At 40.3% G+C, this 27,632-nt stretch overlaps 1 protein-coding gene and 4 long non-coding RNA genes across 7 annotated transcripts; 3 read left to right on the top strand and 2 right to left on the bottom strand.

Moving 5' to 3' along the window:
• Positions 1 to 2,911: 2,911 nt before the first annotated feature.
• Positions 2,912 to 4,462, bottom strand: LOC121685351. 2 transcript variants are annotated; one of them, XR_006023336.1, is made up of 5 exons: positions 4,312 to 4,462; positions 3,993 to 4,126; positions 3,513 to 3,651; positions 3,153 to 3,203; positions 2,912 to 2,999 (listed from the first exon to the last, which is right to left on the bottom strand). It is a non-coding gene; the product is annotated as an uncharacterized LOC121685351 (long non-coding RNA). The 2 variants fall into 2 exon arrangements; XR_006023335.1 differs by lacking the exon at positions 4,312 to 4,462 and having other exon boundaries at positions 3,993 to 4,175.
• A 6,163-nt stretch (positions 4,463 to 10,625) lies between these two features.
• Positions 10,626 to 18,758, bottom strand: LOC121685350. 2 transcript variants are annotated; one of them, XM_042065823.1, is made up of 13 exons: positions 18,741 to 18,758; positions 17,163 to 17,185; positions 14,881 to 15,088; positions 14,695 to 14,800; positions 14,470 to 14,564; positions 14,300 to 14,368; positions 14,143 to 14,187; positions 14,004 to 14,030; positions 13,889 to 13,921; positions 13,541 to 13,776; positions 13,132 to 13,291; positions 11,029 to 11,156; positions 10,626 to 10,928 (listed from the first exon to the last, which is right to left on the bottom strand). In XM_042065823.1, exons 3-13 carry the CDS (start codon positions 15,086 to 15,088, stop codon positions 10,917 to 10,919), a joined length of 1,119 nt encoding a protein of 372 aa, XP_041921757.1. In that variant the 5' UTR covers positions 17,163 to 17,185; positions 18,741 to 18,758; the 3' UTR covers positions 10,626 to 10,916. The 2 variants fall into 2 exon arrangements, with proteins under 2 accessions (XP_041921757.1, XP_041921756.1); XM_042065822.1 differs by lacking the exon at positions 18,741 to 18,758 and having other exon boundaries at positions 10,628 to 10,928; positions 17,163 to 17,343.
• On the top strand, positions 11,165 to 14,973 carry LOC121685354. Its single transcript, XR_006023339.1, has 3 exons — positions 11,165 to 11,304; positions 13,416 to 13,467; positions 14,886 to 14,973. It is a non-coding gene; the product is annotated as an uncharacterized LOC121685354 (long non-coding RNA).
• On the top strand, positions 15,737 to 22,739 carry LOC121685353. Its single transcript, XR_006023338.1, has 2 exons — positions 15,737 to 15,803; positions 21,478 to 22,739. It is a non-coding gene; the product is annotated as an uncharacterized LOC121685353 (long non-coding RNA).
• LOC121685352 lies at positions 17,464 to 21,192 on the top strand. The gene is made up of 3 exons (XR_006023337.1): positions 17,464 to 17,596; positions 20,434 to 20,566; positions 20,888 to 21,192. It is a non-coding gene; the product is annotated as an uncharacterized LOC121685352 (long non-coding RNA).
• Positions 22,740 to 27,632: the final 4,893 nt, after the last annotated feature.

The raw sequence follows: 27,632 nt of genomic DNA on the forward strand, positions 1-27,632 counted from the left end.
TGGCACCAGAGACACAAGTCCATTTCAGTGTCACTAGGCCTGAAGAAGAGAGGTTTTTATTTTCAAATAGGCCTAATGACCCTTCCTTCTCATTTAGACCAGTAAACCAATCTGAGGTTCTCTATGGACTGTGTAATTCCAAGTGTATGAAAAGCTCTCTGGGTGCAGATCAGTTCGACCCACATCTCTTAAAGATTGCAGCCCCTGTCATTGCTGAACCTTTAACTCACATTTTTAATTTAACATTCTGCTCTGGTTCTATTCCAGAAGTCTGGAAATCAGCCCTAGTGACACCTCTACATAAAGGAGGAGACCCAAGTGATTTGAATAACTATAGGCCAATCTCCAAGCTTCCATGTTTAGCTAAGATGTTAGAATCCTTTGTAAATGAACAGTTTCGTTCCTTTTTGTCATCATATTCTATGTTAAGTCCTTATCAATCTGGTTTCAGAGCTGGTCACAGCACAATTACAGCAGCAACTGCTGTAGTAAATTATATAGCTACTGTTGTTGACAGTAAGAAACAGTGTGCAGCTTTGTTTATTGACTTGTCAAAGGCTTTTGACACTGTAAATCACAGGTTACTTCTTGAAAAACTAACCTCTTTTGGTCTAGATGAAGTTTCCTTTAAATGGTTTAAAAACTACCTCTCTAATAGAACACAGTGGGTAGATGTGACAGGATCAACCTCAGAGCCATTGAGACTAAATAATGGTGTTCCACAGGGCTCAATTTTGGGACCACTGTTGTTTACATTGTATATCAATGACATCTGTGCTTCAATAGAAAATTGTAAAGTGCATTTCTATGCAGATGACACAATCCTTTATGCCTATGCACCATCTGTAGAGCAAGCCGTGTCATATCTTCAATGTGCATTTGATTGTGTGCAGAAATCCTTGAAAGATCTTAAACTGGTTCTAAATGAAGCAAAAAAAAATATATGATCTTTACTAGACAGAGAAAGTGTGACCAACATTTGTTTATTGAGCAAGTTTCTCAATACAAATATCTGGGCATTTGGCTAGGTAACAAACTAACATTTAGAACACATGTGCTTGATCTCACAAAAAAGGTAAAAATTAAATTAGGTGCACTTTACAGGATTAGGTCTTGCTTCTCTTTAGAAAACAGAATGACCATTATTCAAGCAACTATAATGTCAGTCCTAGACTATGGTGACATTGTGTATATGCATGCAGCCCCTTCCACTCTGAAATCACTTGATGCAGTTTATCACAGTTCACTACGTTTTATAACTGGAGATGGGTTTAAAACTCATCACTGTAAATTATACCAAAATGTAGAATGGTCTTCCCTCTATGATAGGAGGGAAAGGCACTGCCTCCTTTTTGTTTATAAGGCATTACTGGGAAAGTTACCTTTATACCTAACTTCTCTTCTGAACATAAAATCAATCTGCCACAATACACGCTCACAGGGTTTTATATCTCTTCAAACTCCTCAAATTAAATCTAAATTTGGTAAATTAGCTTTTACATTTTTTGCATCAAATAAATGGAACAAATTGCAAGAGTTATTGAAATTAGATAGGTTTGTGTCACTAGACCAATTCAAGGGTATGATTGATGATATGGCTGTTGCACAATGTTCTTGCTTTGACTGATATTTTAGACCTTTTATATCATTATTATTATTTATACATTCCCCTTCTTTTCTTTCTATTTATTATTATTATTTTTATTTGATTTTTGTTATTATTACTATTATTATTATTTGCCTTTTGTATCTTTGTATTGTTCTTGTTTTGTTGTTTTGATTATTGTTGTTGTTTTGTAACTCAGGGCATTGCTGTAAAAGAGCTTGATGCTCAGTCAATTTCTCCCTGAATAAAAAACGGTTGATGATGATGATGATGATACATAATAAGACAGAGAGAGAGAGGCAATTAAATTATGACAGACATAATGTAAAAATGAAATTTGCATTTATATTGTGGAACCATATAATCAACATACAATTGTACCAACATACAAAAAACATGTAGCCTACAAACATGGGGCAATGCACACAAAAAAATCAACCATGAAATATTACATTATTACCATCAATTACTTCAACTAAGGCTTGAAAACTGCCAGTGGTACCCAGGTCAGACTAAAATGTGCAACTCCCGAACTCTGAACTCATGAAACATTGTAGCCTAGACTTTGGCGCGCACGCACACAACCACATCATGATGCATTGTAACACGCTGTCTGTAATACACTGTAACACGCAGCCCTAGCCAGCCAGGACGTCAAATACATTGAAACACGCAGTCTAGCGCGCACACAGCCCAACCACATCAAATACAAACAAGGGGGGTGTCGCAGCCGATAACGGTAACGTTGTCAGGGACAGGGGTATGCCTAGACGTGGACTTATCACTATTTTGATCCTCGTTTTGAAAAAAGTGGACAGGGCGCCTGCAGGAATGAATGCGATGGTACGCACACACCCACCTAAACCATACAGAAAAATAATATATTCACATATATGCAGCTTGAACATATTCCAGTATAAGCACATCTATGTTAAATAAATATATTTACATCTATGTGAAATACATATATTTCCATGTATGTATCAATATATTTCAAAATATAAGTAAATATTCAATATTGGCCACTTTCTTATATTTTATGCATATAATTAAATATATGGCAATAAGAAGCATGATCACATGACCCTTGATGAAGATTCTGATCACATGATCTATATATTTCAGACATATATTTCTCTATTATAGTTCATATTCTACTATGGTTTGATATTTTCCGCATTGATCATTAAATATTTCACTATTGTGTTTACTTAAAATTAACCATAGTATCAGTATAAAGAGGAAGAAACACACAACACTTCTGTTATCTTTTATTCTATTTTATTGAAAATCTTTGTTTTTGTTATGTCTCAGTTCTGTCACTTTGGCATTTATTGCCTGGCCCAGCAATCTGGAGTGAGTGTCTGGCCTGGGAACTGCTTCAGGGTGGCCTCTGAATAAGACAGAACATACAAATAGAACATGCAAAATATTAGTGACACAAATACAGATGCTAAAGTGCAGAAACACTGTTGTGTTATCACGATAATTGGAGATAAATACAAAGTGAGTTGGAGAGAAAGACATACAAATAAAATAAACTCACCAATTATCGTCTTAGTCCTCTTAGGGTCCAGGCATTCCCTCTAAGTGCCTCCTAAAAAATAGCACAATCAATTAGGACCTCAAATAGTTACAGTTTACTAACACAGAAAAGATCTATGATGGTGAGGCGAAAATGGGAAGCAGTCCACACAGACAGCCTAACACTTTTAAATGAGACAACACAACTAATATATCATATACACAGAAGAGAGAAGCACACAGATACACACTGAAAGGAAAAGTTAGTTTCATCCTCAAATTTTTACTAAACTTGTACAACCAAGAAGCTGCTATTTCATTAAAGTTAAACATGTACATTTTAATGTAAAAGTTCACATCTGTATGAAAACACTCGACAAACCTTGTTGAATAAAAGCCTTCAGACTCACAACCTCCTCTTGGAGAGCCATTATCGCCACCTCTTCTGTAGGTGGTTGTCAGTTCTTGGTTATCTCCCACAGCTCACACTCATAGAGAGCTCTACCAGCCTTCTCTGAAACCTGCAAGTGAACAAAATATACAGCATGAATGAGAGTGGCGTTGGTAAAGGGTATACTCGCGTAATATGTAATGTCCTGGGATATTCCCACTCATGAAGTGTCTCCCATCTGAGACTGTAGGGAAGCTGTACCAACCATCATAGAAAGATATGGTTGGAAAGGTATATTCTCAGTTCACTTTGTGTCCCCAGTAGCTTGAAGCTAATTTCTTTTCATTCAAAAGATCAAAACTACTCAAACAAATGTATAAATTCTCAGAAACAAAAGGTTATGTTCTGCATTCGAAAATAGACCTTTAACAAAAAAGTTATATTCATAAGTAAACATTAATTTTTGATTACCTTTGGTCTATGTGATGATGAAGCATCAACATTTGTCAGTGAAGCATACTATGGGTTGGGCTTGGGTCGTCTTGGTCTCAGGTCTTCTGGTCCATCCTCCGGTGTCCTTGATGTAGCTTTCGAGTGTTGCCTCTCTAAAATGTAAAAAAAGGGGTGTCAGTGCTCAAATGCACTACATGACCATACATGGTCCTTTTCAATACAACAATTCAACATTTACATTTCCATAATTTAGCACTGGTGTAAATGGTTTTGCAAGAATGTCAGTGCACAAAGTAGTTTGATGGGGCACAAAAACAAAACACATTACTTGCAATACCATTTCCATGAAATTAAGCACAGTACTTGTGTCTTCAATTTCTACACGTCCACTCTAATACTCTCCAGCACATAACGTTACCACATTACATCCTATCTAAAAAAAAAAAAAGCTAATGTTAGCTCTAAGTGTTGTCCATGATGCAACAATAGCAGCTAGCTAGCTAAACCACAGTGCATAATGTCTACACAAGGATACAAGGAAGTTTATTGTCACATGCATATAGTTACTGGAAGTAAGAAATGCAGTGAAATTATGTCTGGTGTCAGCCTATTTGTGCATCTACACCTTCCAAAAATAATTCAGTGGAAATGCATGGATTCCAGTTTCTTCCAGTAGCAGCAACTGGAATCCATGCATTTCCACTGAATTATTTTTGGAATCTGATCCCTTATCATAGCTGTTCATTCTTACTCGTTGCTCGACTTATCGTGACTAAATTCAAGATGGCTGTAAACGCTAAACTTCGTGAAGATACTGTCTGTATAAATCGTCTTGTAAGTAAACTACCAGTGCTTTTTCAAAGTTCTCAATGTCTCGTTTTAAATGTCAGGGCCCTCGGAAGTCTACCAATGAAGTGTGGAGATACATTGAGCCTCGTAAATGGGTGTAAAACAGTGATTTATTTGCATGGCTAGCCCGATGCCGAAGCACCACTATTGAAAAAGATGTTGGTAGCATCGGCTAACTAGCGCCAGATTTTGGAGTGCAGGGGACAAGCCGAGATGGGCTATGAGACATACGTTCACACTCGGTATCATGTTTCGATACACTTTAGGTCAATATCACACCGGAATTCTCCTTTAAGCAGGGAGGTTGGTAACGTTAATGCTGCTAGCAGTTAGCATAGAAATCTAGACACGCCCCTAGCGTCCCCTAAGGCTAGCTAGCAGTGCTAATTAACATTAGCTAGGCTACTGTAGCCTTCATACTGTATGATTCATATCAATCATTAGCCTAGGAATACTTTGTGCATTTAATGAACATTTTGTGTAATAATTCACGGCAAATTAATAAACTGAATATGGTGGTCCAAGAGCAGACCATGCACCAGTCCATGCATCAGCCCGACTGAGCAGTGATGACAGCATAGGATGAGTCAGGTAACGTTACGAAGCACTGCGCGTTAACGTTAATCGCGTCCACACACACAGGATATAAAATACACGATGATAAATATAAAATTCAATATCAAAACACTATTATTTACACGATTACTCATGAAATAACTGCTATTAACTGCACATTCACTATATAAAAATCACTGTTTGGAGGAAAGGGTTCGCGTGCTGTCGCCGGTTGGAAATGGTGAAAATAAATCGCGCTGATTTTGCCTATATTATTCAGTGAGGCGCGGTGGTTTATGGGATGAGTAGTTCCTTCGCTCGGAAATGAAAATATGTACACAGTCTTGTACCTTTGACTTTTTTGGGATTTTCTCCTCGTTTTTTCACTCAAAATGATATGTTGTATGCTTATGAGTTATGCCGTAGCTGGTTAGCCTAAGACATGCTGTAAAACTCTTATACGGATTTTTCCAAACGTCAATGGGCCAAATGAATGGGAATCTTACATCCGGCACCTAACTGCATTTTGGCTGTGGGCGGGACTGTGCAGCTCTATTGAATATATTCACCATACAGTGGGCAGTGCTTCGACTTGGCCAGCTTCACTTGCGGTCCGCGCGTGGGATCACGCGGTATCACGCGACTTTAATTTGTATTTTTCCAGTGAGACGCTGCAACAACCCAAACAACCAGTAGATGGCTCAAGTGAGCAGGGTGTCTCGTAAAAAGAAATGGAGCCTGGAAAACCCTACACAGACTTCACTACAGACTTTAGCAGACTGGTTTAGAAATAATGTAATAGCCAGAAATATGCCTGCCCTGCCCTAATAAAGAAATATTTGGTTAACTGCGAGTGAATCCCGTTTGCAGCCGTAGAGACGCAGGACAAATGAAACATTCTGGTTTTCTCCGAGTGCAACGATGATAGACAGACATCATTTGGAGTATTAACCTTCGTTGCTCAGCCAAATGCCTTCCTGTTACGTCCTGTTATCACGGAGTTACAGGCGATCAATTGTCTTCCGCCCGCGCCACAGCCACACACTTTGTGATAACGTTCTTAAATCAATCTTTCCCGTGAGCTTGCATACCAGTCCTTCCTTTTCAAATGTGTTGCGCCTGTTTGCACAATTTCACAAATAATCATATGTGATTAATAGTATGACAAATAATCCCTGTGCACGGGGACCGAAACAATGCATGGCAGCTTTTTCCGTGTTTATCACGTATTTTAACTTTCCCCGCTGTCTTGCCGTTTTAATGTTTTCCCGTAGAATATCCCATATTTTAATACTCTCATAACAGCCCTGCCATCGGGCCTGTCTCTGTGTTGCCCTGTTGCTACCCCTTGCCCTTCCAAAGAAACAGATGTCTTCAAATCATCGTTTTCATCGTTGGGGTGTCCCAAGCAGCTTTGAGAACATTTCAATTCACCCGACACTAATATTCAAAATGTTGAAAACTATTTCAGCATAGCCTATAAAGCAGTTTAATTAAATGGAATGTTAGTTGTAAACAAACGAGCTACTTGGTGAGGCTTGGCCTCACAGATGCGCTCGTGCCTTAGATGGCAGGAAAAATCTTCACGATAGGCCTATTAACTAACCACCCGATTCACGTTGGCTGGGGGGAAGGGGGGCCATCAGACAATTGTGCCCAGTTAATCCGGCCCATCCCCCAAAAAATCACACCTTCCCACCTCTGACAGCTTAAAAGAAGTCAAGAGGACTCCTTACTCACAGACCTATTCACAAACCTGCTGTTTTGAAATCCTATGCAGCTACAGGAGCTTCCAATCGCGAGGAAGCAATTTTGCATTGTAGGCATAACTAACATGCAATAATGCCGCCAACAACAACCAAAACTAGGCTAATCATTGTCAACATGTAAATTAAATGTAACATTATTGTGAATCAAATTAAAATGTTCTCTTTTGCAAACGTAGGCATAGTAACAGAATAATTTAATAATGTTACAAAGATACTACATCAATCCGTATGTTTCATTGGGCTACTAGGCTATTTGTTTTGCCTTGATTCATTTAGGCTAGGCCTTTTTATTCAGGGGCCGTATTCACAAAGAATTTTAAGGCTAAAAGTAGCTCCTAACTGGCGAATTTAGGAGCAACTCCTAAAAATAATGGGCGTGTCACTCCTAACTTTAGGACTCCTAATTTTTTTCACAAAAAGTAATTCACGAAGCATTTTAGACCTAAAAGTAGCACCTAAGTCTGGGACAGCTTAAGTCGAGAGGACTCCTAACTCACTAAGACCTATTCATAAACAGCTTTTTTGTGACATTTTACGTTGCGATGTTTTGAAATAGCCTATGCGATGTTTTGAAATAGCCTATGCACAACAGGAGCTTCCAATCGCGAGGGAACAATTTTGCATTCATAAAAGGGATGCAATAACGCCACCAACAACAACCAAAACTACTCATTGTTAACATGTAAATTAAATGTAACGTTTCATTGTGAATCAAATTAAAATGTTCTCCTCTTTGCAAACGTAGCCTAGGGATATGGTGACAGATTAATTTAATAATGTTGCAAAGGTAGGCTACTGCATCAATCCATAGGCCTATGTTTCATTAGGCTACTAAGCTATCTGTTTTGCCTTACTCTTTATTCATTTAGGCTAGGCCTTTTTATTCAGTTATTAATCATCTTCCGTCCTTCGCACTACTTGTGTAGCGCACGCATTCTCCGACCTGTCACCTGTCAGTCATCATCGGAAGAGAGGTGTTGGGAATTCCCGCGTTACAATCGTCAGCCAATCAAGGTGGTCACTTCAGTCAAGCTCGTGCATGAGTAATGACATCATCCATAGCCACGAAGACTCACTCCTAGTTTAGGAGTTGTCTGAAAGGCTTTGTGAATAACTTTTAAGAGAAAACTCCAATCTAAAATCTGTAAGTGCGATTTAGGAGTAGCCTACTCCTAGTAGTAAGATAAAAGCCTTTGTGAATAGCCTACGGCCCCAGTTATTCATCATCTTCCGTCCTTGTGTAGCGCACGCATTCTGAGACCTGTCACTCATCATCGTAAGGGAGGTGTTTGGAATCATGCCCGCCAGCCCGCGTTACAATCATCAGCCAATCAGCCAATCAAGGTGGTCACGCTTGCCCATTTACCCAAATTAATGGTCGAATATTACTGATGATCATTGTTATTTAAGAACATGCAGTGTGCGTAGGGTACCAAAAACATCTTGCTCGTAAAAAAGCATCATAACGCACATTCTGGCGGGTATGTTATTTACTGTAGGCTGCGCAAACCACATGCCTTTATTTTGGGCAAGCCTGCATTCATTCATTCATTCAACCTTTATTTATTCTCGGAGGGTCATTGAGGGAAGCCCTCATTTTCAATGAAGCCGAAATTACAGAAGCGAAGCAAAGCGCCCCACAAACAAGACAACATTCGAGGCCTTCTGTTGAAGAATTTTATATAAAGCCTGCGCTGACAGTAATCCTCCTGCCCCTGATAGGCCTACCACAGCTGTGGATAGTGTGGAATGTTCAAGTAATAACACAATCCAATGTGTGTCTCAATTGTCCCCCGCTGACCACCTCACACATTTCTCTAAATTTTGCAACGAACTTACATGACACAATGTCATAAAATATGCCAGTTTTAGGACACAGAATAATGTTTGTAATGATACCAGGTAGGCCAGGTATTGTCGAAGGTGCATGGTGAAGTGAAATTCTTACTTTGGAAAACAAACATTTGCCGATATCATCGCCGATCATCAGAATATTGCAACAGATTCTGTGTTCTGGACTGTAGGTAACTTGTTAAGCCAGTGGTTCTCAAACTTTTATTTCATTCCCCACTTTGATCAAGGGGCATGACTGATGATAGTGGAGATAACGTGTTATCCCGAGGCTTTTGCAAGTCAGCGTCTTCGACGGTAGTCTATTAAAAATATAAGTTTTCGATGTCCCAAACGGAGAGCCATACTTTATTGTTTTTAACGATCTCTATGCTACTCACAAAAATGTAGGCATGGGGACATGATGAAGTAGGTTATCCAACTGTCGTGTGTTAAATTATTGTGATTACGAGCCAGTGGTTTTCAAACATTATGCGTGACTCGGACATCTAACTAAATGCAACAGGCTCATATCGTCCGTGCATTCGCAAAATGAGGATGATTTTTTATGATAGTAACCTATACAAAAAGCACTTCATACTATCTTAATCTTGGAATATGGGGAGGGAAGTGGCGCGTCTGCAGTCAGCCAAATATGAATGTAATTCTGCGGCATAAAGCAGATGTAATTGTTTATTGTCAATTGACTACATTGCAGTCAAGAAGTAGGGCAAATTAATTTACGAAACCAAAACGTGGGTCATAGTTGTCTAAGCCTCTATTGCGTAGCCTGTTAAAAACGTCGCCAGATAGTATTAAATCGGCAACAACATTGTTTTCTGCAGAAGCCTACCCAAGGCTACAGATTAATTCTGAACAGTTATTTCTCTACTGGCTCAATTATCACACCACTGTTTTGATTTGCGTAGTTGCGTTAACCCCAACACTGACAATAATGTAGACAGCACATTTCGATTTCGATTTTCGTGTAGTCAAGCCTTAAGCACCCAAGTAGCCTAAATCGAGGTAATGTTTAATTATGCATGATTTATTTTGTTATTGAATTCGTAGGCTGGGATTACTCTCGGCAACAATTATGTAAGGGACGGCAGGCAGAGCGATGTACAGTGGCAGAGCGACGCACAGTGTCTGAAAGTGGTACTAAAGCTTCACGCAGCTTCACGCCGCGTAATGCGCGAATGAAGTGGTCATTTGAAAGCGATGCCCACTGTATATGTTCATGTAAGATATCCACATATATGTTACATTGCTGGGTCCCACATATACTTGCATATATACATTCTTGTACTATATATGTATTAAATATATTGTAGCCATCTATTTAAATATAAGCTGGATGTAGCTGCATATATGTGAATATATTTTTTCCCTTGATTTTTCTGTATGGGAACTTTCAACGCTTTGATAATATTTGTCCCGGTTAGGTTCCTGCATTGGTCAGTTAAAAAGTAGCCTACATACTGTAGTAGGCTAATAACATCCACATCCCAGATAGCAAAGGGGCGTTGAATCGACGTTGAATCAACCTCCGCCGCTTCAACCAAACCGCATTGAATCAATGTTGAAGCCAGTCGTCGATTCGACGGCAATTTGCTCATGCTGTTCCACGTCGAATCACCGTTGAAAAGGGGGTGACTGGTGACAGCGAATCGACCCCCCTTCAACCTTTATTCAACTAGCGATTATGGTCGAATTTTGGTCGATTGATTCATTCAGTTTCACTTCCTGTTTTATCTACAACAGGACATCATGAAATTACTCTTACAATAGGATAACAAAGACATTTTACTTAATCTCCTTCAAGGCAGAGTGCCAGATCTAGGCTACTAATGAACACACAGAACATCTTATCAAACACATTTTTGTTTATTTATGTTCCATCGGATCCAGGTTTATTTTTGTTCCATGTCTTGTCTTGTCATGAAGGCGCCTGAAAAGAAATAGAGAAATATTAACATTTGGTAGGCTACAAAATATGTCCAGCAATACGCCTAAATGAGATTTCTAAAAAGCTCGACTAGCTGATCTACCTGATCTTGCGCTGGCCTGCTTCGCCTCCCTACGCCTCCGTCTCTCTCCGGAACGTACTTCAACCACTTCTTCACCGTGCCTTCATAAATCATTATTGTGCTCCCTGGCAGCTGTTTTTGGAGTGCAGCTGAAAGAAAGAAACAAGACAAGACAAACGTTAAAAGAAAGGAGGACATTCTGATATAAAACAATTTTGAACGACAAAACATGAACAGGAAATTATACGACTCGTTTTTGGATGGTCAACCCCGTCAAGAGTGATCAACGTGGTGCAGGTAAGCTGTAACATTTTAACCTCTATACATGTCAATCATTTAGTTTACAAAGAAACTTAATTGAATTAATCTAACTTAGAATAAAACCCTACTAAAATGGGCACAATATCAGAATGCCTGGTGCAGCATTAGGCGTGCACGAGATCAAGAAACTAATCCCTGAGCCAGGATTGGTCAGTAGCCTAGCCATGAAGACAGAAGGTTGAAGGAGTTTTGTAATAACACTCTAAAGGTAATAAATTATATTATTGTTGGATGTAGTTTGGGATTAGACTATCTAGCCTAACCATTTTCTGAAATAGCACCAACATTTATCGTTATTTATTAATTTTAAGAATAGGCCTAGCCTACAGAAGGAGAATTGTTAGTTTTCTGGTCAAATTTGCTCGTAGGTGCGCAATCCGCCAAGTTCAACAGGTGTCAGAATGCTGTGTATTGACAGTCTAGCCCAGTGTTACTCATTGCGCGGCTCGTCAATCTATAATTGGTGGCTCGCATGCAGCTTCGGCGAGATTTTGCCAAATTTGGTTTTACTCATTTTGAGTAGGCCTAAACTGTTCGCCAAAGGCCATCATCTTGATAAAAACAAAAGTAGGCTCTGATTTAGCCTAGTCTACTGTGTGACTTCAACGAGGTGATCTTTAGTTTCGTTCTGCTTACAGTATCTCAATGCCACTTGCAACGCCTTTGAATGCAGTCCGCTGCCCTGTTTACCGGCAATGCTACAGCGGACTTAAACTGCCACCTTGTGGCGATAAGTTGTAAGACATTTCATACAGCTGCGTGTATCACGGAAAGCGCAAATGTGCTATGTGGCCGTTTCTAAATGGGACCCACTGTAGGCTATGTGGTAACACAGCCAATATATTTTTTCAAATGTGCTTCATAAACATACAATACTGCACTACAAAAACGCAAACATCTGAATTATACTTCTCCCTTCACCCAAATAATGAAGGTGAAAGGAAGTTATTAAGCCTTGGCTGTATATATTTAGCTATATTGGCTGTGTTATTTCTTTTTTGTGGGATATTTATTTATCTGTATTTATATTACAATATATATATTATATGTAGAAATGCACATTTGCAAATGTATGTTGTCGTAAAAGTGGCTCTCTTTTTGATTTTGCACTGCCAATGTGGCTCTTGTGTAAAAAATAGTGAAGATCACTGGTCTAGCCCATTCTGGAGCCAACTGAAACCCCCATAAGCATAACCCGGCTGTCATAGTGCGTTTTCAATAGGCCCCATCTCATACAAGGTATCTCAGTGTACAGTAGCCTACTTTACGTGATGCAGCGGTGCCAATGCGCTGCTTGTTCCTTGGAACAATAACAAAAAGATAGGCCTTCTTGTAGCAACAATTTGCATTTAGACTTCTCGTTGCAGGACGGCTGCAACAGGTTGAGCTTCTTGTAAAGACCCAGGAAGAACCGGGGCACACCGGGTACTGAGCTTTTGACGCTGAGGAAGACGCTGTGCGTCAGTTATTTGCACCAAATAAAGCAAAGTACCCCGTGCTCCGGTTCTTCCTGGGTCTAGTCTTTAGAGTTTTGCTGTTTTCCATCAAGGCTAAAAGTCAAAAACACATAATATGTCCCCTATATTAAAGACTTTTGAATCAAGAATGAACCAAGAACACATACTCATAAACTACATATTTTCTGAAAGCTCTGATCTCTCGATGTATACATTTTGACTTGTCACAACTTCTTTTAGTTACATTACTTTGTTAAAGTAATTGAAATAGTTACACTACTAGCCTATTACATTTTAGATAGGGTAAGTTATAATAGTAACACATTACATTTTTTGACAAACATACCATACAGTACATCACTGAGCATCGTTTCTTTAAAAGGTTTCTTGTGGCCTTTTCCTGCCCAGTTGAAAAGGCTAGCCAGGTTGTTGGTGAGGCCATTCTGCAGCATCCGCCTTACGGTCACTTCAGCAGTGTGCCCACCAACAAGAGTAAATGTAGAGATCTGACAAGACATAATGAACCAACAAACAAACAGATGAAAAGAAACATTGCATGAATAATTATGTACCATATTAGCGAACTCATCTGTGTCACATATTGAGTAATGTGTTCCTTTTGTTTTCAAGGATTATTCCTACAATTACTGTGAGTGGTGTAGTGGATGGCTGGAAAGAAGAGGTATGTTCATAATAATTTAAATTGATGTAATGTAATGTAAGTTAAAGTTTTTTGGTAGTGCTCATTTAAGTACCATTTTTTGCTTCTTGAGCGGGTTTTCCTTGATGAGAGCTTCTGCCTGTTCAAACTCCTCCATTGTGTTGAGAGACAGTTTGATGTTTGACGGGGAAGCTTCAGGGGTTGCCTGCCTCACCATCTCTCTCCTTAGGGCCCTAATGTCACTCCCCAGCTTGCTGATTTCCTCTTTCATTTGTCTGTTTTCGTCCAGCACTTGCGACAACAGCTGTATCACTTTTGTTAATCCAATATCTGTCAATTTAAGTTACTTAATATTAGAAATATGTTTTCTTACTGGTGTACTTTCACATTTCAGCTCATTCTGATGTATATGACTATGAATGTTTGTGTCTCCTTAACTTACCACGCAACAGCTGTTGGTGTGGCTGACGTGCATCTATATTTGAAAATCACAAGGTGCATCGATTAGATTTTTTTCAAAATTGGTGTATCTAAGGAAGAGTTTGTGTAAAATTTACCTTGTGTAAAATGCCCTTCATGTGAGTCTGCATGGTGTTTGAGAGAAAAGAAAAAGAGTAGAGTGTTAGAGGGCAAAGACTGGCGTAGGGTGTCAATGTTTCAGTAGTGGATGGGTAGGAAGGGTTAGGCCTAAATTACCTCTTTGGGTGGTTGATGACCCAAATAGCCACTCACTATTGATGTCTGCAAAGGAAAAAACACTTTAATACAGAATAAGATAATGGTATAGTTAGCATTTGAGTGTTACTGGAAATGGCATTAAACAGTAAACACACAAATGTTTAGCCTATCCTACCTGGCCCAAAGTCAATAGCTGGCCTTGCCGTTTTTCTAGGGGTTGGCTCATCCTCATCAGTGTCCTCACCTTGAAGCATAGGAAATGGCAGTTGAATTTCAGACTGGCCTAAATGGACAATCAGATATTTGTTTAATTCTGAAATATGTGTTATTGCTGTAGACCCGCACCTCCAATAGCCTCTCGTGGCAAGCTCCAACTCCTGGCTGTAACTGATGAGCCCGCTCTTTCAAGATTGCTACCTTGCTTGTAGCGTGGGTTTGCCCTTTGGAACAGTCATGGTAGTGGGTCAGCAACACCAGAAATATAAACAGAACACACTGAACTAACTTTTTTTATATATATATTTTGTGAGCTTTTCAGTTTTGCTTAGACAGGACAGAATTTTTTTTTACCTTCTTTTCCTCTTGTCCGGAATCTCAGCCTCTGACTGGAGATCTGTAGTTGCACAGTCAGGTTGCAAACACTTATCCAAATAGTCTTTGGCCTTACCATATGTTGCTGAAAGTGAATGACATGTGTTAGTGCAATGTAACATGTTGAATCTTAAAGAAATGTTTTAATGCAGTATGTTTCCTTACCACAGCCTACCAAGACCCTCACGTCATCAAAAACATCCCAGTTTTGACCTGGTGGAAGGTGGTTTAAAACGGATTTTTGGAGCCGCCAGTGGTCATAGGAGCCAGGCCAGTAACACCTCCAGCTTTCCCCAGCCTCCTCGAGCCAGCTGGATGGCACTACGGCAGCGCCTTTGTCCGTGAACTCGACCACCTTCCACATCTGTGCCATCTAATAAGGTGAATGAATGAAACACTTGAAAAAGAATAATATTTCTGAATGAATGAAACACTTGAAATAGAACAACAGTTCTGATGAGTTTTGAATGTGTGAAAAATAACCCTTGGAAATATATTTCCAGAATTTCCTATATTACAAGTATCTATCTATCTGTCTTAATCTACACACCAAAGTCACTATTGGTGTATATGCTGCAAGTGATCACTATGTTAAGTGATAGGTAAACTGCCTGTAACTAATCATAAACATATTAGCTACCTAAGCCTAACTATCTTCAAAGGCTTGCCGGGCTCGAGGCAGATGCCCCCTCCCCAGAGTTACCTTTACATAAAAGACAAAAAAATGAAAGAAAAATAAAGCACTTCGCAGGAAGAGTAGACGACGCTACTCAGCTGAAGCACTCTAACTACTCAGAGCATTCACAGCATTTTGTCAGATAGATAGATAGATAGATAGATAGATAGATAGATAGATAGATGGATTTTTTGTTATTTTTATAGGCTATATGTTTTTTTTTTTTTCATAGGGAAACGAAGAGACACGGTCAAGGGCACCAAATTGTCGGTATACATCAGTTAGATGTATCACCTGATGTATAGTAAAAAAAAAATTCCCCTTCACCATATAAGTCTCCAAAGTTTTTTAACAAATGCTGTCAGTACTCTATTGGCAAAATCAATCATGGGTGCAGAGAGGTTGGGACTGAGTAATAAAAACACACCCACAGAGAACAACAGTTTTCTGTTTTCAAATATCTCTCTTGGGAGAATGTGTTTCAGAACCACAGGCCCACTGTAGACCATGAACTGTCTTACTGTAGCTCTGTGGCCTTCCATCGGTCTATTTCTGCATGTTCTCGTGGTTTTCGGGCAAATTCAGTGGGAATATGGGGACGGAGAGCAATCAGTTTTGATGATATTGCTGTGATCACTCTAGATGGCTGTCTAGTGGCCAGATTTTTTCCCTTCATCCAGAACAGAATAAGTTTTCGAGTTACACCCAAACAGCACAGGTGCATGTAATCGATTGGAAACTGTGTTACCATCAGGACAATGCCAGTAAGGGGACTAGGATGTAGGTGGTGATCTGTGTCTGACATCAAAGCAAAGTCTTCATCAGACCTAAGCCTGGCATTCATCTCAGGGTATGTCATTTTATTTTGCCACACACCTACTTGATGGCACTTGTTGCACCCAGAGTAGCCATTGTGGGACTTTGTCTGTTTTATGTAAGCCCGTGCTGGAGCATCACATATAAAAGAACACACCATCACCTTCAGAGTTTCACCTCTGTAGGTCAGTCCATCTTTCAGTAACTGGGTGAGGTCATCTACAAATGTCTTCAGGTAATCATGCACATTAGACGGTTTTGCATTACCACAGAACAGACCCACAATGAAAGTTTTTTTCGTGTAATCGCAATCAATCATTGACAGGATTGGCCAAAACTGAACTTTAGAACTTTTGAAAATGGGTAAACCATCGATGTTAAATTGCAATCTGATTGTCTGAAGGCAACTAGGTAGGTGGATTGAATTCAATTTGGACAAAATTCCCTTAGCCAATCCAAAATGGTGATATTCACCCCCACCTAATGTTTCCACAGCTATTCTCCTTTGAGTGCCAAGAAGTGTCCTAGCATCTCTAGGCAGCTCTGGGTGGTATACTGTCAATATTGACAGAAGAGCAGTAACTGCAACGAGATTAATGCCAAAAGTCGCTGCCCATTGCTTAAGTTTCTCTCGTAGACTCATCTCCCCAGGATCACTTTCATCAGAGCTGGATGACTCACTAAAATCTTCGCTGTCTGTACTGTCACTGACACCACTGTTTGTACTGTGTTGACAAGGACTGTTCGCATAGTCTACAGCTGCCTCACAAAGTGGTAGATGTGATGAGCTTTCACTAAGCGGAACCTTTTCGGCCTGACTAATTGTCACATTGAATTTCTGCCAAATCTCATTCTCTGTCTCCCTTGCGTTTGACAAGACTCACCTTCTTTTACTTCAATAAGAGGCCATTTTTGTGTGTATTGGCCACTATTGAAAAATAAATTAGGCTGATACCTTTACTGTGAGCTTGAAATGGTCTTCAGTTTCCCATATACATGCAAATGGAAGGGAAAAAAACAAACACAAAATTAGTTTCAATGGCATAGTGTGGCAACGATTGACAATTACATTTAATATGACACAGTGAAATTAGGATGAATTTAAGTGTTAAATTAAATAACGTGATTTATAGTTTTGTAATATATTAAAATGGTATTGCCCAAGTCCCTCCACGTCGAAAAAAGCCTATGCATTCTTATAGGGCCTATGCCAACAACATATTTAATCAACTGCGCTCAGATTGGTTACTGCCTGTAATTCACTTCCGGTTCGATGCCTTTAAAACGGAGGGGGAGCGGCACAGCGCTTAGATGCTGCGCCACGGATTTGCCAGCTGGATAGATGAGGATGCTGTTGGTGGTGGATGGATTTTCACGTGGCATAGCAAGGTTAGCAGAATTGTTTCCTAAGCGTAATATAAAAGATTGAGTCGCAGTATTTGGTACAATATTATGTAGAATGGACCGACATGTCCACGGGTCGATTTCCCGTAGCGAATCGACCCTTTTAATGTCTTAAATTTATTTTAGTTTAAGCATGGGCTAACATTAGCTTCGACAGTTTCCCGGGGATTTAGTAAGGAACGCAGCGCGCCATGCTGACATCACTCAATAACGTTCTCTCTTAGAAAGAAATTGTACTAAATACCAATATTATGGATGATATTCGTAGTAATATTGGTATAGTAATACCGTAGTATAGCAAACGGAACAAATTTGTAAACATGTAATCGGTCATATTTTATCGACAATTGCCTTGGGGAAAAAACCTTAGACTGCGGTGTTAACTGCTGTAACGTTAACGTTAGCTAAACTGTCACAAACATTGAATCAAACTATTCCTGGCTAAGTGGCCCGCTTATGCCTCGCGCATTTTCGCTGTATTAACGGACATTTATTCTTTAATGATAAGGTAGTACATGTAGGCCAACTATAGCATGTTTTGATTAAAGTTCGTCAGCTAACGTTAATGTAGCCTAATAGCCAATCATAGCATTCTATATCCCAAGGGGAAATTCAAGGTCTCAATTCTAGTAGTGCTATTAACTTGATACACAAAATACCCGTCGGAAATGTAACTTAACGTTAGGCCTTCAATAGTTAACTTGACTTATATATTCATGACATTTATTTAAATGTCATGTGTTATGTTGCATTGCTAGTGGACTGTAATGTTAACTTTGTTGCATTGCTAGTGGACTGTAACGTTAACTTTAAACGTTAACTTCACTTTTAACGTTAGATATCAAGTCTAATCAACTCCGAGTTAACGTTTGCCATAGCTGATGGCGTTGGTACAAAAATAGCCCATATTCGTCGTAAATGTACAACATCTACATGTCGTGTTATTGGATAACGTTAACGAGAGGTGAAGTTGTTGACATTATCAATGGAGATCAAAGGTGCTCGCGCAGCAAATGTTCTAGGTTGTCGCTGTTGCCGTTGGCTAATAACGTTAGCATGCTAGTGTTAACGTTAGCACACTAAAGTGACTTTTTAACATTGTAGTCACTATCATTACACTTAAACTTACCTTTTCAACAGCTCAATGAAGGAAAAAATTGCTTAAACTATTTAACGCTATCTAATACTATACGCTATCTAAATTAATCTAAAACTCTTATCTATCTATATACAACAAAGATTACACTGTGATTAATAGTTAACAATATAAACAAACAAATATATATACAAAATCTATTCTACCTATCTTCTATTCTAAGCTAACGTTAATATTAATATAAAAACAAATCAATCTAAATATCGCTATGTATTGCTAAAAATGCTGTGTCTTGTCTGTCTCTTGTCTATCACCACCAACGTCTGCGCAGATTGTTGGTAGCTGGGGCTATTATAGTAGCAGCTGGTTGGCAAGCACGCGACTCTTAGATGTGCAGTATTCTGTTAAATAATCTGATAAGTGAAGTGCTCACATGGCACTGAACTCTTCAATTTACCCCCACATTTCGCTGAATTGTAACGGGCTACACCTCTGCGTTTGCTAACTAAGTAGGTTAGGTTGACCTAGCACCTAAGCAATGGAAGGCAATACCATCAAATGCATTACAACCATTTGTTCAGTAAATATCTTTCTTATTCCAGAGGTGAGGAAAATGACTTGCCTCTTTCATGCATCTCCTTTGTCCATCTCCTGTGTTCGGGGAATGTCATTTGAAATCACTCTTCAGGTCGTGATGTGATTAGAAAATGCATAAATTAACCTTAATAGTTCTTTTCAATTGAGACTCATTGAGTTCATATTTTTTAAATGAAGAAAGACAGTGAGTGATTCTGGTTTCTCTCTTCAAATAAACTAGGGCTGCAGCTATGAGTCTTTTTGGAATCGAGTATGCTAGTGATTATTTCATCGAATAACAAAATATGTATGTATTTATTTCTTAAAATATATTTTGCAAATTGATTAATATGCACAATAAATGTCAAGCGGTAAACTAGCCCTAGTCACTTCCAAGTAAATTTATTTATTTTATGTATATTTGTGCATCTGCAGCATCTACCTTTCCTACCAAATTACCTCATTTACAAAAAATATCTGCAGTTTTCACAGTGCAGTTATTCTACAATACAGTGCAGTAGTATTTTCATGTTTAAAATACAGAATTTCTGCAGTAAAGTACAGCAGGCTTCTGTGCAATGCAGTTTTGACGTCCTTGTCTTTTCTAGGTTTGAAATGATCTCAAAACTTTGGACATCTGCTGCCTTTTATGGATGGTTTCTTTGGTGTAATCACGCCAACTGAATTCTGAAAGTGGTGTGCGCGTTGGTAATAACAGTCCGTGTGAAACAATAACCCCTGAGCTGAGCAGGCCACATCGCAAGTGATGGAAATTAAGCGAAGCTTCGATGCAGATCATTTTCATCAATCATTTTTTGTAATTTAATTATTTTGAGTTACTCAAGTAATCAATTCAGCCCTAAAATAAACCTTTAACAATTCCTTTCATAATCAGCTTTCCATCACTACCATCTCCAGTTGTTGTGGAAATTGTGTTACCTATTTCAATCACAACTAAATAATATAAGCATGTGTTACCAAGCTGGACCTAAATTGATTCTGAGTCTGAACTATCTGAGCTAGATCAAGTTATTATGTTAGGAATGTGTTAAGTTCAATTCACTGTTAATAGGAAATGAAATTGGTTCATGCATAACACTGCTTTTGAAATTGTATCCTTAAAATTATTATCTTTTATGATTCCTTTTAGGAGTATTTGTGATGCACACCACACTACTCTGTGAAGTGTTCCTGACCTTCAGAAGGAACAAGGATCAACTGGAGGTCAACCTGGGAAGAGGATACTTGAAGCTGTTGCTGCCACTGAATGGCGCAACCCTGTTGTAAGAATTGTGCTTTCATGCTCATCTTTCATACACCTTCACTTTCAGCAGCTTACACACGTTTTGGATTATAACTTCTTATTCCACTGCTTGGTTGGTTGTATTTCCCATTGTCCTACGTAATTTAGAATGACCATTAACATTGTTATTTGAACACCAATGAAGTAGATCCAATTTTTTGAACGCATCACACTTGTATATTAATTGCTGGGGGGGGGGGGGGGGTATACCATGTCATAGTGTTAATTGTGTGGGGTTTTTTAGTGGTTAGGATAGCCAAATGTATTTACTTTCCATTATTTTTATTTTTGCTCCATACAGAAAGGACTCGAGCTGGAAGTCAAGTGTGCTGATCTTGGCAGACCTGTGCCATTGTGAGGTGTTGAGTGCGTCTTGGGAGAGCTGACATCTCTTCACAGCAAGAACCTTGATTGGTGCAGAGCTGAAGCATCACACATAAAGGAGTGCACAATCACCTTTAGAGGTTTACCTCTGGTCACTCCATAGACTCCTGAAATTAACGTGTTAAACCCTCGCAGGGATGACAAAATCAGACATTCAAATGTTTGTTCTACACACTTTTGTCCTCTGTCTTTGAGTGGATACTGTGATCTCCGGTATGTGAACGCTGCACACTTTGATTTTTGCTACCCCATATGGGATAGGCAGGGGTAAGTGAAATGTGATTCTCTGAAACTTAGGTCTTCTGTAGACTATAAAAACTGAACCAGACACAGACAAATCTTTTGTGACTGTAATTCAGCAATGCCAAACAGTACAGAAAGGCAGAGACAATGGACCATCCTGGTGTAAGTCAAACAGAAGGGGCTGTATACTTGGAGGTTAAGTCAAGGTATCAGACACCTTTGACAACCTCTTGACCACCTGTTGTAATGGTAGATTAGGCTTAGGTAATAAAAACACACCCACAGAGAACCAAGAAGTTTTCAAAAATCTCTTGTGGAAGAATGCACTTCAGAACCACAGGCCCACTGTAAACCATGAATTGCCTTAGCTCTGTGGCCTTCCATCTGTATTTCTGTAAATACAGGCGATGCAACTTGCCATTATGTTAGTTAGCAAGTTAGCTCTGGTGTAGCAAAAATCAAAGTTTGCAGCACTCGCGTATCGGAGATCACAGTATCCGCTCGAAGGCAGAGGACAAGTGTTTAGAGCAAACGTTTGCATTTCTGATTTTGTCATCGCCGTGAGTTCAACAGGTGGGATAATCCCAAATCCCTATGTAATTTTCAGTTAGTGATCACTGTTGATCTTGCAACATGTACACCGACCGTGACTTTGGTGTGTAGGCCAAATATGTTTCTCATGGTTCTCTTTTTCACACACTCAAAACTATTGTTCTTTTTCAAGTGTTCCATTCATTCACCTCTTTATCAGATGGCACAGGTGTGGAAGGTTGTAGAATTCCGGGACAAAGTCACTGCCATAGTGCCATGTAGTTGGTTGGAGGAGGCAGGCAATTTTTGGAACTGTTACTGGCCTGGCTCCTATGACCACTGGCGGCTCCAAAAATCAGTTTTAAACCACCTTCCACCAGGTCAAAACTGGGATGTTTTTGATGACGTGAGGGTCTTGGTAGGCTGTGGTAAGGAAACATACTGCATTATTACTGCAGTTCCTATGAGCACTGGCTGTTATTTTCCCATAGGAAAAATCTCAAGATCTCTAAGCAGCTCTGGATGGTATGCTGTCAATATTATTAATGCTAGAACTTTTGAAAATGGGTAAACCATCAATGTTAAATTGCAATCGAATTGTCTGAAGGCAACTAGGTAGGTGGATTGAATTCAATTTGGACAAAATTGAATCCAATCCAAAGCCAATCCAAAATGATGATATTCACCCCCACCTAATGTTCCCACAGCAATATTGACAAGAGCAGTAACTGTAACGAGATTAATTTCAAAAGTCGTTGCCCATTGCTTAAGTTTATCTCGTAGACTCATCTCCCCAGACTCACTTTCATCAGAGCTGGATGATTCACTAAAATCTTCTGTCTGTACTGTCACTGACACAACTGTTTGTACTGTGTTGACGAGGTCTGTTCGCATAGTCTAAAGCTGCCTCACAAAGTGGTAGATGTGATGAGCTTTCACTAAGGGGGACCTTTTCGGCCTGACTAATTGTCACATTAAATTGCTGCAAAATCTCATTCTGTGTCTCCCTTGCGTTTGACATAATATAAAACAATAAGAGGCCATTTTTGTGTGTGTTGGCCACTATTGAAAAATAAAATAGTTATCTTGTAGATTTTTGCTTGGTATGCTGTATTGTTTGGTTTACTATACCTCTTCATTAGCTGTACTTGTCTGTATGTTTTGATTTTATTTTAAATAAACTATTTCTTTCTGTTTACAATGTTGCACTACATTTCTCTTGATGTAATTTTCATGTATTCCTTTAACATGCAAGTTTTTTCAATTTTGTTTAATGGGTATTGAAACCTTTATCTGTGAAATCAAACTCTTGAGTAATTATTTCAAGGAAGGGGGGTCTGGAACTTCAATGGTGTATGAGTGGGCTTTGTGACTTATGTCTAAACTTACCTTTGAACTGTGTTAGATTATAAGCACATTGTGCATTGTTGAATAGTTTTACTAGGATCTCTAAATTGCAGCCTGTGTGTGCCCCCCTCCCTAAATGCCATTGATGTTGCATGATGTTAAGCACCGTGAGCTTAACAAAAATGACTAGATATACATATAGGCTAAAAGGAAAGTATATAGGCTAGGCCATAGTTTTCATTTCATGCCAGAAGTTGTACCAGGGATAGTATGACCATAGCCTATCTGCAGCTTAGGTAGGTAGGCTACAAGAAATTATGTTTTTCTAAACAAAGTTCGGGAGGAGCCTTCGGGATGATTGACAGCAATTAACTCACCCACTGCCGCCGCAGGGTAGGCCTATTTAAGCCGACCTCCTTTTCTATACGTCACACGCTCCGACGTTCGCGAAATCAACCAGTCCGCGTATCGTTTGCTAAAGACAAGACATGGAACTGGAAATCCACGCCTCTTCCAGCGATCTGGAGGACAACTTCGTCCCGCCAACACCCGACACCCAGGGCCCTCCGCCGGGCAAAAATAATCCTTTTCGTTCCCCTCGCTGCCAGCGTAGGGAACCCAGGACACAGGGTCGCAGAAGGTGCTCCTCTTCTGCCCCCGTGCGGGGCACTATTTCCCGCTCAGCAGCCTCAACTCGCGGCAGCACCAGGACCCAGCACCATGACCCTACCCAATGGACAGTGGCTCGCATCCGCAGTTTCGTGGTCGTGCTTCAAACAGTTCCATGCAAAACACTCACTACCATTTCCCAGTTTCGATGCAGTCACCATATCATCATTTATCACCTACGCCCACACTTCACTCGGGATCAAAGTCTCTTCCATTAGAGTCTACCTAGCTGGCATTCATTTAGTCTACAAACTCCTCCACGGCTCCGAATGCCCTTCCTTCTCTGACACCAGGATAGGCTTGTTAATCAAAGGTATCCGTAGGCAACAGCCAGTCCCCCAAGACTCCCGCCTTCCCATTACCTCAAGCATTCTCGCCACCTGCCTCGCTACCCTTCGCAAAGGGTTCATATCACCACATTCCGATTTCACCACCTCCGTTATGTTTATACTGGCCTTTTTTGGGCTGCTGAGATGTAGCGAGTTTACATGCCCTTCGTCTCTCTTCATTCCCGATGTCCACACGTGCATCGCAGATCTAGAGCAGCTAGACCAAGACACCATTCGATTTACCATCAAACAGAGTAAAACCGATCAGTTCCGAAAAGGACACTCCATATTCATTTTTAACTCCGCCTCAGATCTTCAGCCTTTACAATACCTATCTCACTACATCTCATACCGGTCAGCTCAAGCTTCGTCTACTAGCCCGCTCTTCGTGTCAGACGAAGGGCTACCCATCACTCGCCACAGATTCCAGACACTCTTAAAAAACATTCTAGTCAAATCTGGTTTTCCCGCGGATCGCTACTCCGCACACTCCTTCAGGATAGGAGCTGCCACAACAGCTGCGCTCATCGGCTTATCGGAGCAACAAATTAAAATACTGGGCCGTTGGTCCTCGGATGCCTACCAGTCTTACATCCGCTCCAATCTAGTGGATTTACGACTCGCTCAGCAAGCACTTATGTAGTTGGTAGCGGCTTTCTCTGTGATCTTTTGGGGTGCAAGCGGTCCAGGCACTCCAGGACCACGGACAGCTACCTTGCCAAACACGCACTTCTCCCATACATTCTAGTCTAGCTGAAGCAATCATATAGAAGGGCAAACTAGTGAAATAGCATTATTGAACCTACAACATGCTTGGACTGCATCCTGTCTTTATTAAATTGCTGCCCCAGATGCGTTGAGGCAGAGACTTTCTAATGTGGAGACACAGCACTCAAAAAATACTCCATAGAAATGCATGGGGCTAGTTTGTCACGCCAATATGGCCGTTGTCTACACATATCCCACCCCTTACTCGGCAAAACGTCAACATGTGAATACATTGAGCCAATCATGTGGTGTGATGTGAATACATTGAGCCAATCATATGGTGTGTTGTGAAGACATTGTGCCAATCATGTGTTGTGATCTCGCCGCTGGAGCAAGATTGGTGTTGTGAAGCCTTGCGCACGCGCAGTTCGACCCAAAGACTGTGCCCGATGAGTGCCCATAAAACGTTGGTATATGGCCGCCGAGTGGAGGGACTTGCCTAAAAGGACTTTGGTTGAGGTTACAACCTCATTTCGACATCCCGTTAATGACGTTGAAAATTAGCCAGCATATCAACGTTGATTCAACGGAGTGTTTTCGACATTCTCCGACAGTTGAAAGAATGACCTTCCACTCCGTTGATTCAACGGTGAATTTCGGTCGTCTGACGGAAACCGACCATTCTAACCAACAATCAACGTGGATTCAACGCCCCTTTGCTATCTGGGATGCAATATCTTTATAACAACGCCTAACAACGACCTATTTATTTGGACAACTTTGTATAGCCCTATAAAGGCTAAAGTGAAGCTAGTTTTGTTCTAGCGAAGGCTACGTTCACGTATGGCTTTAAACAGTGGTAATGCTAGCCTAACGTTTTGACAAGCAATAATCTTGCCTACCTTGTGCTTGCGGCTTGCCCATTTGAAATAACTCCTCTCGCTTTGCTGTCTCCATCCTTTCTGTTTTCGTTTGTTTAAAAAAAACGCGTTATATCCATGATGAGTCTCGAGTTAATGAAGTAGCTTATACCATTGTTTTCTGATAACCAGCATAGATAGTAATAGAAAACAACAAGCTAGCCTACAACTTCTGTAGCATGCCTGTGTATCTCTCCTGCTCAAACAAAAGGTGCGCGCGTGCATAGTTCTGCATTAAGTTGATTTTGATAACGTTACAAACTTTACTTTACAGAAAATTGTAAACAGCCTACTGGCATGCAGTTAATGGAATAGACTACTGTTCAGAGTTGAGAAGTTATGGTAGCCTAGGCCAATTTGGTGTGAATACACGCACACAGGGGAAATTCTCTCTCGTTGTTGAGTAGCCTGGCTGATACGCACAGTGCGTACGGCCATGGTTTTGGCGCGCATTACTGAGAACGTAAAGCAAAGACAAAGACAGGTGACGATAAGACACTTGTTTTCTTTTTTAAATGTCCCGCGCCGGGGCCCCCTAGTGGCCGGGGCACGGGGCAGCAGCCCCAATGCCCAAACGCGGCCCTGGCAATCACACATGTAGTTAATGCTTCACTCGGTTCTGGAATAGTTCCTTATTCTTTTAAACAGGCTAGGGTTACACCTCTGCTAAAGAAAAGTACACTTAATCCAACTGAGGTGAAGAACTACAGGCCTGTCTCCCTTCTTCCTTTCTTGTCAAAGGTTTTGTAGAAAGTGGTCTTCAAGCAAGTTTGTGAGTTTCTTCATCAGAATAATCTACTAGACCCTATGCAGTCTGGTTTCAAGAGTGGTCATTCTACTGAAACTGCTCTTCTGTCTGTGACTGAGGCATTGAGAGTAGCTAAGTCCTCTGCTCAGTCATCAGTATTAATTCTACTAGATTTATCTGCAGCCTTTGATACTGTTGTTGTAAGAAAAATTGAGTGCAAGCAGACAGAGGCAGGTTTGAATACTGAAAACATGGTAAAACATTTATTGGTTAACAATGGTGTTAGAACTACGAGCTCGGAGGCCAGCATCTGAGCTTGGAGGCCAGCACAGCTCACCGCTTATGGCGGTGGCCAACTGAACCTCCAGAGCAGTGTCTTCCCTCTGCATTTAAAGCGTAGCCCACCTTCTTTGATTGTGTCAAGAGGAAAGGACTCATCATCAAATGATTAATTGTCGTCATGTGTCCTCATGTGGTTACAATGGGTCATGTGAGCATTTGATTGACAAAGGTCAAAAGAGAAGTTTAGTTGACAAAAGGTTTGGCACGATCAAAGGCTGGGGTGATGATTAAAATGAATGTTAAAGTACATACACTCTGGAATTTCTCACTACACTGTTAACCATGGGCTTGTTCGAAAAGTTCACTCGTTCACTATATAGTGCACTATATAGTGAATCAGCCATTTTGTAGTGTTGTTCGAAATCCAACTGAAAATTTCGTTCACTACATTCGTCCCCTACAAAATCGTCGCGCGACATGCCTAAATGTAGGGTAAAGGCTTCTACATACCTGACGCACCCGACCGGTAGCGCGACAATGTGACGTCAAAATGACGTAGATCTCTCTGGCGCGCCAGGGTTTTGGCCGTGTAGCGCGAGGTAGCGCACCACTCATTTTTTTTCAGACGAGCGCGACAAGGCGGAAACAGGAAGATGGACTAGTTCGAGGGCAAGCGAGTTGCAGTGTTTTGTTACAGTCGTGAATTTTTAATAGTTTGCTGGATAAGTTAACAAAGTTACCAGTGAGAGTTGCAACACATGGAATTAAGAGGAAAGAATAGAAACGATTTATTTTCAAACAAAGGATATCTATTAAGGCCTGAACAAAATCTCTTTCCACTTCAGGAAATTACACAAACTCAGCCAGCTGCTAGCTAGCTAGCTA

The sequence above is a fragment of the Alosa sapidissima genome, chromosome 16 (assembly GCF_018492685.1).
Source record: "Alosa sapidissima isolate fAloSap1 chromosome 16, fAloSap1.pri, whole genome shotgun sequence".
Lineage (NCBI taxonomy): Eukaryota > Metazoa > Chordata > Actinopteri > Clupeiformes > Clupeidae > Alosa > Alosa sapidissima.